Raw genomic sequence first — 8741 nt, forward strand, 5'->3', positions numbered from 1 at the left:
AAGAGGAACAGCCCCAGCCAGGGCTGCTGAGACCCAGAGTGTCGCGCAAGAGGGGCCTTAGAGTGAAGCTGCCGCAGTCGGACACAGATATGACAATGCTGCAGATGGGGACAAGGACAAACATAAGGAGACACGACCAGGCAGAAGCAGCTCCATCGATGTGGAGCCACCCCCAGGCAGCCCCTCAGCCATAGTCACAAAGAACCGCACTGAGGAGTTAATGTGCATCACGCAGGACACCCTCAAAGTGACCGAGCAGTACGAAAGGTTTCTGCAGAGGCTGACAGCCATGTGTCAAAAGGCGGCCTGTGCTGGGGCCCTCCCCAGGGTTCCTTCCCCCCTGCTCACCAGGGAAGAGGAACAGCCCCAGCCAGGGCTGCTGAGACCCAGAGTGTCGCGCAAGAGGGGCCTTAGAGTGAAGCTACCGGGGGCGGATGCAGACAAGGACAATGCTGCAGGTGGGGACAAGGACAAACATAAGGAGACGCGACGAGGTAGAAGCTGCCCCATCGATGTGCAGCCACCCCCTGGCAGCCCCTCGGCCATGGTCACAGAGAACCACACTGAGGAGTTCATGTGCATCATGCAGGAACCCTCGAAAACATCGAGCAGTACGAAAGGTTTCTGCAGATGCTGACAGCCAAGTGGCGAGGGGCGGTGCTGGGGCCCTCCCCAGGGTTCCTTCCCCCCTGCTCACCAGGGAAGAGGAACAGCCCCAGCCAGGGCTGCTGAGACCCAGAGTGTCGCGCAAGAGGGGCCTTAGAGTGGAGCTGCCGGGGGCGGATGCAGACAAGGACAATGCTGCAGGTGGGGACAAGGACAAACATAAGGAGACGCGACCAGGCAGAAGCAGACCTGTAAAAGCACGCAGGAGGAGCCCAAAGGAAGTTAACAACAGTTGCCCCACAGAGCCAGGCAGAAGCAGCACCAGTGGCCAGGACAACACCATCTCCGTGGGCAGGAGCACCCCGGCAGAGCCCAGTCCCCAGCAGCAGGTGCCCACGGGGAGCTGCCTAGAGGACTGGTGGAGACGCCTGTGGCGGCCACGCTGCATCTGCTTCTGCAAGACCCCGCCGTGGCAGCGCTAGTGTCAGTAGAGGAGCACGATCCCCTGCCAGTGAGCAGCTGGGGGAGTGCAGGGCTGGGAACTGCCTGGGAAGCTCCCCCCCTCTGAAATATTAAAAAAGAAAGTTTTCTCTATCCCTGGTGCTGTGGCTCGTCCATCCATCCCACAGCTGGTGGCTGCGACACCGTCAGTGCCCAACCCCAGTGGGTTACAACGTTTCTTCGGTCCATTTCCAACTCCTTAGACAAGTACCAAGGTCTTGGGCCCTGTTTCTCGGCCCGCCCGTGCCGATCTTGTAAATCCCAGCAGACTATCCACAACAGAATTAAGATCTGTCTGATCAGGAGATTCTTGTCCCCCCTTCCTCTCATTCGGACCGTGAAGTTTGTTCTCCATCCAGGCATCTGAGAGAGCGTGTGGAGTCGCTGAGTGCTGTTACGTTCAGCACTTAGCTGGCTCTGCAGGGTTTTATAGTTCTTGCAAGGGTTTTAAACCATTTCATCATTATTTGGTTTTAATCAGGCGCCTCTCCTTCTGGGCCGCCACTCGTGCGGCTCCCAACACAGCACGCACCGTGGCGTTCCTGGTCACGCTTCTCGGTTCCTTCCTAAGCGGGTGTCATTCTATCTTGCTAACAGCTTTTGAATCGTGCCAGCTAACATGGCCCCGTGCCATCCCTGGTGAGGAAAGGCACACCTTACAGTCCTTCAACTTTCAGTAAGAGGGGAGCAGTCAAGCACCGGCATTTCCCAGGCAGCCATGGCTTGCCACTGCTCAAACGTCTCCCGGCTTACGCGGAGAGGCCGCTTCCCTGCTCTCCCTGCCCACCCTCACCAGGGGAAGGGGAAGAGTGAGTGAGCTTCGCAAATCCCCAGGGAAGGTCACAGGTGTGGATAACTGGCTAGCTGAAAAGGGTCACATAGACATAGTCCAGCTGGCTGGACAAAAATGCACATGGCTCTCAGCTGATCTGAAGTAAAGCAAAAATACACTGTCTTTGGCTGTCCTTGTTACACAATAACAGGAAGATTTCGGTGGGAAAAGAACGTTGCAGGTGGGAACACATAACTACAGAAGAGAAACAAGGGGCGGGCTTGGTATTTAGGCAACTAACCAATAATGAGCTTAACTTTTGTAATATGTATGAGCTAATTATAAGAAGGCATAAAAGGTGACTGTAAGAGACAATAAACGAAGTCTGCTGATCACTCATATTGAGCGACTGTGTCTTCCCTCCGTTGCGACAGGTCACAGGGGTTGTCCAGTGCCACAAAGGGAAAGGGGGGCTCTGGTTGCCCCAGGAATTTTCACAAAGGGGGGCTGTGACTGCCCCAGTGATGTCACAAAGGGGGGTGGGGGCGGCTGCCTCCCGTACTATAAAAGGGGGGTGCGCGCCCCACGGGGAAGGCAGTGGGCCGTCTGGCACCGTCTGGGCGGGCTGCAGACTGCAGCCTCTGCCACACTCCGGCAGTGCTGGGTGTCCTCTCACTGGGGACCCAGTAGGTCACTGGGGATCTGCACCGTGGGTCTGGGCTGAGAACTCGGAGCACCGTGGCCACACCACAGCCAGCGCCATGGGGCATCACGACATCCCCACGCTGTCTGACATGCTCCACGTCATGATGCTCATGCTGCAGCTCAGCCTGGTCTCGGCCATACTGTATTTCAGGCGACTCCGGGTAGGTGACAGTTGCACTGCACTGCCCCTCCGTGCAGGGAGGGGTAGGGTGGGAGGTTAAGGTGTGGGGCCGGGAGCTGTTTCCGTCTCCTCACCCAGCTGCTGGGGTCCTGCAGGGGCGTAGGAAGAAGACAAAGCCTCAGACGAGCACGACAAGAGCCCGGTTCGAGGAGGAGAGCAGTGAGTGGCTCCGGCCCCAATTGACCTGGAAACGGGTGACACCCTGCAGAAGGCCTGGCCTGGGGCTCTGGGCTGCTGGCCACTCACACCATCTCCTCTCTTGGCAGCTTCTCCCCAGGCACATGGAGCAGCAGAGAAGCCCACACCAACCGTGGAGACGGGGTAAGCGCAGGGGACACCCACAGGTCCTGCCCCAGACCCTCAGCCCATGCCCTGCCCCTGCCCACGCTGGGCAGCGCTGCCTGCCGCCAAGGAGGGTGTGCTGCCCGTGAGTCCTGCCGGAGGGGCCGGGTGCAGCGGGGGTCTCTTCCCTCTCCCCCTCTGCAGGGCAAGCCTGGAAGCGTCAAGCGTGGAGCACTGCTCCCCAGAGACCGTGCCGCACTCCCTGTCCCGGAGCAGCTCCTCTTCACTGAACTCCCCCTGCTCCTTCCCAGAGCCCTGGCCGGCTGCAACAGCAGAGCCAGCATCGATGAACATCTTGGGACCTCAGTATTCTTTTAAAACCATCTGCATGCTGGCGGGGCAGCCAGGGCTCCCAATTGGCTTCAACATCCCACTGGAGCTGCCAGAGGGGCCAAAGCACGAGGAGTTCCCCACGGATGGCAGGGACAGGGCGCAGAGCCCCGTCGATGTGGAGCCACCCCCAGGCAGCCCCTCGGCCATGGTCACAGGGAACCTCGCTGAAGAGCTCATCCATATAGTCCAGGACGCCCTCAAATTGAGCAAGCAGTGCAAAAAGTTTCTGCGGATGCAGATAGCCAAGTGGCAAAAAGTGGCCTGTTCTGAGGCCCTCCCCAGGGTTCCTTCCCCCCTGCTCACCAGGGAAGAGGAACAGCCCCAGCCAGGGCTGCTGAGAGCCAGAGTGTCGCGCAAGAGGGGCCTTAGAGTGAAGCTACCGGGGGCGGATGCAGACAAGGACAATGCTGCAGATGGGAACAAGGACAAACATAAGGAGACACGACCAGGCAGAAGCAGCTCCATCGATGTGGAGCCACCCCCTGGCAGCCCCTCGGCCATAGGCACAAAGAACCGCACTAAGGAGTTAAAGTGCATCATGCAGGACACCATCGAAAAGATCGAGCAGTACAAAGGGATTCTGCAGATGCTGACAGCCATGTGTCAAAACATGGCCTGTGCTGGGGCCCTCCCCAGGGTTCCTTCCCCCCTGCTCACCAGGGAAGAGGAACAGCCCCAGCCAGGGCTGCTGAGACCCAGAGTGTCGAGCAAGAGGGGCCTTAGAGTGAAGCTGCCGCAGTCGGACACAGATACTGACAATGCTGCAGGTGGAGACAAAGACAAGCATAAGGAGATGCGACCAGGCAGAAGCAGCCCCATCGATGTGGAGCCACCCCCAGGCAGCCCCTCGGCCATGGTCACAGAGAACGACACTGAGGAGTTCATGTGCATCATGCAGGACACCCTCGAAAACATCGAGCAGTACGAAAGGTTTCTGCAGATGCTGACAGCCAAGTGGCGAGGGGCGGAAAGGGCTGGGGCCCTCCCCAGGGTTCCTTCCCCCCTGCTCACCAGGGAAGAGGAACAGCCCCAGCCAGGGCTGCTGAGACCCAGAGTGTCGCGCAAGAGGGGCCTTAGAGTGAAGCTACCGGGGGCGGATGCAGACAAGGACAATGCTGCAGGTGGGAACAAGGACAAACATAAGGAGACGCGACCAGGCAGAAGCAGACCTGTAAAAGCACGCAGGAGGAGCCCGAAGGAAGTTAACAACAGTTGCCCCACAGAGCCAGGCAGAAGCAGCCCTGTACAAGCGGGCAGGAGGAGCCCAAAGGAAGTTAACAACAGTTGCCCCACAGAGCCAGGCAGAAGCAGCCCTGTACAAGCGGGCAGGACGAGCCCAAACGAAGTTAACAAGAGCTGCCCCACAGAGCCAGGCAGAAGCAGCCCTGTACAAGCGGGCAGGACGAGCCCAAACGAAGTTAATGAGAGTTGCCCCACAGAGCCAGGCAGAAGCAGCCCTGTACAAGCAGGCAGGAGGAGCCCAAAGGAAGTTAACAACAGTTGCCCCACAGAGCCAGGCAGAAGCAGCCCTGTACAAGCGGGCAGGACGAGCCCAAACGAAGTTAACAAGAGCTGCCCCACAGGGCCAGGCAGAAGCAGCCCTGTACAAGCGGGCAGGACGAGCCCAAACGAAGTTAACGAGAGCTGCCCCACAGGGCCAGGCAGAAGCAGCACCAGTGGCCAGGACAACACCATCTCCGTGGGCAGGAGCACCCCGGCAGAGCCCAGTCCCCAGCAGCAGGTGCCCACGGGCAGGGCATGTGACCAAGCGGCCCCAGCGCTGTGCTGGGCAGGACGATGCCTGCAGAAGGTCTGCAGCTGTCTGTGTAGCTGCCTAAAGGACTGGTGGAGACGCCTGTGGCGGCCACGCTGCATCTGCTTCTGCAAGACCCCGCCGTGGCAGCGCTAGTGTCAGTAGAGGAGCACGATCCCCTGCCAGTGAGCAGCTGGGGGAGTGCAGGGCTGGGAACTGCCTGGGAAGCTCCCCCCCCATCTGAAATGTTAAAAAAGAAATGTTTTCTCTCTCCCTGGTGCTGTGGCTTGTCCATCCATCCCACAGCTGGGGCTGCGACACCGTCAGTGCCCAGCCCCAGTGGGGACGGGCTGGCACTGGGCACTGCTGGCACCCACAAAATGGGGGGTGGTCGTGTCTGGCACCCCAGCGGTTGCGCTGCCTTCGGAGGACCGGGCTGGGCTGGAGAAAGGGGCTGGCAGGAACCTCACTGGGTGCAGCAAGTGCCGAGTCCTGCCCCTGGGGAGGAACAAGCCCCGGCACCAGCACAGGCTGCGGACGCCCGGCTGGAAAGCAGCTTGGCAGAGAGGGGCCTGGTGGGCACCTCAACCAGCTGGCTATTGAGCAGGGGGTCTGGACCCCTTGGAAAGGCGGGATCCGGTTTGTATCGAGACCCCACGGTGAGCCCATATACCATACCCCCATATGCTGAGAGTGCAGTCAGATTTTGGGTTGTCCTTCAAGGAGCCTGGCCTCTTCTTCCTCAGCCCAAGTGCCAGGAATCACAGAACCACACAATGCTGGGGGCTGCAGGGGACCTCTGGAGATCATTCTCCACCCCTCCGTGTGCCTGGGGAGATGGTATATGGGTGCAGGAGCAGGCTGGAAACTAGGACCATGCGTGGCAATAAGTTAGCTGAGGGGAATGTGCTCGGGCTTGTCTAGACAACAATCAACATGATGAGCTTGTCTAGACAGCAATTAACATGATAAGGCCTGTTTGCAGAGCACAGGGGAGCGGGAAACGGATGGCGCCAAAGTTGGCGCCAAGGAAAGGCAACACCTTGCTGTTAATTAACCACCAATCAGGGATTGCCTAGTATGCAATGCTTAGCTTCAGGAACCAATTAGTTTAAAACGCGCAGCTTCTGAAAGTGTATAAAAACGTGTGCTTCTGTACAATAAATTGACATTTGCTTGCATCAAGCTGCGTCCCGTCTCCTCATTCGCCGCAAATTGGTGACCCCGACGTGATACGTTTAAGGATCTAACGTGAAGGGCTCTCGAATCGCCTATCTGAGCGACATGCAGCGAATCCCACAGAACTTTGAATGATCTGCTGAAAGGAAGCAGGAGCCGGCCATAAATCCCTCCGGAGGTGAGAGGTGAGCTGTGGGGAATCCGTAATGGGGAATCAGGCTTCGTCCCCAGAAGGAGACGTTTATGAGCTTATGAAAGGTCTTCTTAATAAACATAAGAAAAATATCTCTGGACAAGACCTTAAAGCAATGCTCAGGTGGGTGCAAGTAAATATGCCCGCAGTGACTGCATCTACAATTTTTACGCGGGAACTTTGGGACGACACAGGGGTGAAATTATGGGATTCTGCGACAAAGGGCAATACTGAGTCCCACCGTCTGCTCTCTTCGTGGAGAGCTATTTTTGAGACTATGAAAGCAGAGGAAGGAGAGGAGGAGGAATCGCAAGCTCCTACAGCTCTTTCCTCATCAGCCTCTAAGTCACAGTGCTCTAGACCCCTGGGTGTCAATGCAGTGGGGTATCCGCCAGAAGAAGATCCTTTTGACCCAGGACCGATAGACCGTGAAAAAGAACTTGATTTATACCCTCCTGATCTACGTGATGTGTGGACAAAAATAAAGAAACAAGCCTTAAAGGAGGGGGATTTGGACATGGCTAAAACTATAGTTGCTCCGGTCTTGTATTCTCAGGGTCGGGCAGGGGGAGCACGATGGGAGGCTCTTTCTTTTTCGGTTGTTAAAGAACTGCGCCGTACAGTTACAGAACATGGTATTTCTTCTCCCTATTTTATAAGCCTGTTATCTTCTGTGTTTGATACTTATATCATGACTCCTCATGATTTGAAATCTTTAGCACGATTGTTACTAACCCCGACTCAGTATACGTTGTGGGAGTCGCATTGGAGAGGAGGACTGCAAGCACTCCTGCTCACGTATGTTAATCATAATGATCCTGTATTAGCTGCATTAACAATAGAACATCTTACGGGCACCGGGGCACATGCTGATCCGGTAACACGGGCTCAACACTGCCCCCGTGCGGCTCTCGAGGCAATTAGAGAAGAGGCAAAAAAGGCTTTTTTCCAGGTTCCTGGTGTACAAAAGCCACAAAAAGCTTTTACTAACATCACTCAGGAGTCTCGAGAACCTTATATGCAGTTTATTGATAGACTAAAACAGGCTTTGGAACGTCAAGTAGATAATGCGGAAGCTCGGGATATATTGCTAACAAAACTAGCTGTTGAAAATGCTAATGCTGATTGTAAAAGGCTATTGAAGTCTCTTCCCAACCCAAACCCCACTCTGGTGGAAATGGTGGAAGCATGTAACCGAATCGGTACGGTTGACCATAAGTTTGAAGCTATGGCTGCTGCTTTTGCAACAATGCGTGGTGTGGGGAATTGCTATGGTTGTGGTAAGCCTGGCCATTTAAAGAGAAATTGTCTTGCGCGGGCTGCGGGGAATAAACAACAACCTCCTGGTCCTGGAGTTTGTCCGACATGTCGGAAAGGGCGTCATTATGCTAATCAGTGTCGATCTAAGTATGATTTCCAGGGACAACCGATACAGGGAAACGGACCGCAGAGCGCGGGGCAGCGACGCGCGCAGACACAAATGCCACAGCTGACATTTCAACAAGCTCGGAGAGAAGTACCGACACCTCAAGTCTCTGTCCAGCAACCTCAGGCAGCGCAGGATTGGACCTGGCAACCTCACACACAGCGCTTACTGTCTTTACAGATGGATCAGGCAAATCACATAAATCTGTTCTTCTATGGTGGGATGATCAACGGAGACAATGGGATTCGGATATAGAGACAGTCTCCGGTTCACCTCAAATAGTAGAACTAAATGCAGTTGTTCGTGTTTTCCGGAAATGGAACGTACCACTCAACCTTGTTACTGATTCTGCTTATGTTGCAGGTATTGTTACACGAGCTGAAGCTTCTGTGCTGCGGAATGTTTCACATTCACAACTTTTTACCTTGTTACAGGAACTTATTTTCCTTTTGGACTCTCGATCTGCACCTTATTTTGTTATGCATATTAGGTCTCATACCTCACTACCTGGTTTTCTTGCAGAAGGCAATCGACGAGCTGATCTACTGACATTACCAGTTCAAGTACTGCCAGACCGTATTGCACAAGCTAAACTAAGTCACTCTTTTTTCCATCAAAATGCTGGAGCTCTTAAGCGACAGTTTGACCTTACTTCTCAACAGGCCTCAAGTATTATTGCTGTCTGTCCTGATTGCCAAAAACACTCTTTCCTATCAATTGCTACAGGAGTTAATCCTAGAGGATTACAAA

The 8741-nt window shown here is 55.4% G+C and overlaps 1 protein-coding gene across 1 annotated transcript; it reads left to right on the forward strand.

Moving 5' to 3' along the window:
* Positions 1-2698: 2698 nt before the first annotated feature.
* LOC119142912 lies at positions 2699-8540 on the forward strand. Its single transcript, XM_037376478.1, has 5 exons — positions 2699-2924; positions 3032-4077; positions 4432-4651; positions 8172-8354; positions 8482-8540. Exons 2-5 carry the CDS (start codon positions 3133-3135, stop codon positions 8538-8540), a joined length of 1407 nt encoding a protein of 468 aa, XP_037232375.1. The 5' UTR covers positions 2699-2924; positions 3032-3132.
* Positions 8541-8741: the final 201 nt, after the last annotated feature.

Source organism: Falco rusticolus, chromosome 2 (assembly GCF_015220075.1).
Source record: "Falco rusticolus isolate bFalRus1 chromosome 2, bFalRus1.pri, whole genome shotgun sequence".
NCBI classification, from domain to species: Eukaryota; Metazoa; Chordata; class Aves; order Falconiformes; family Falconidae; genus Falco; species Falco rusticolus.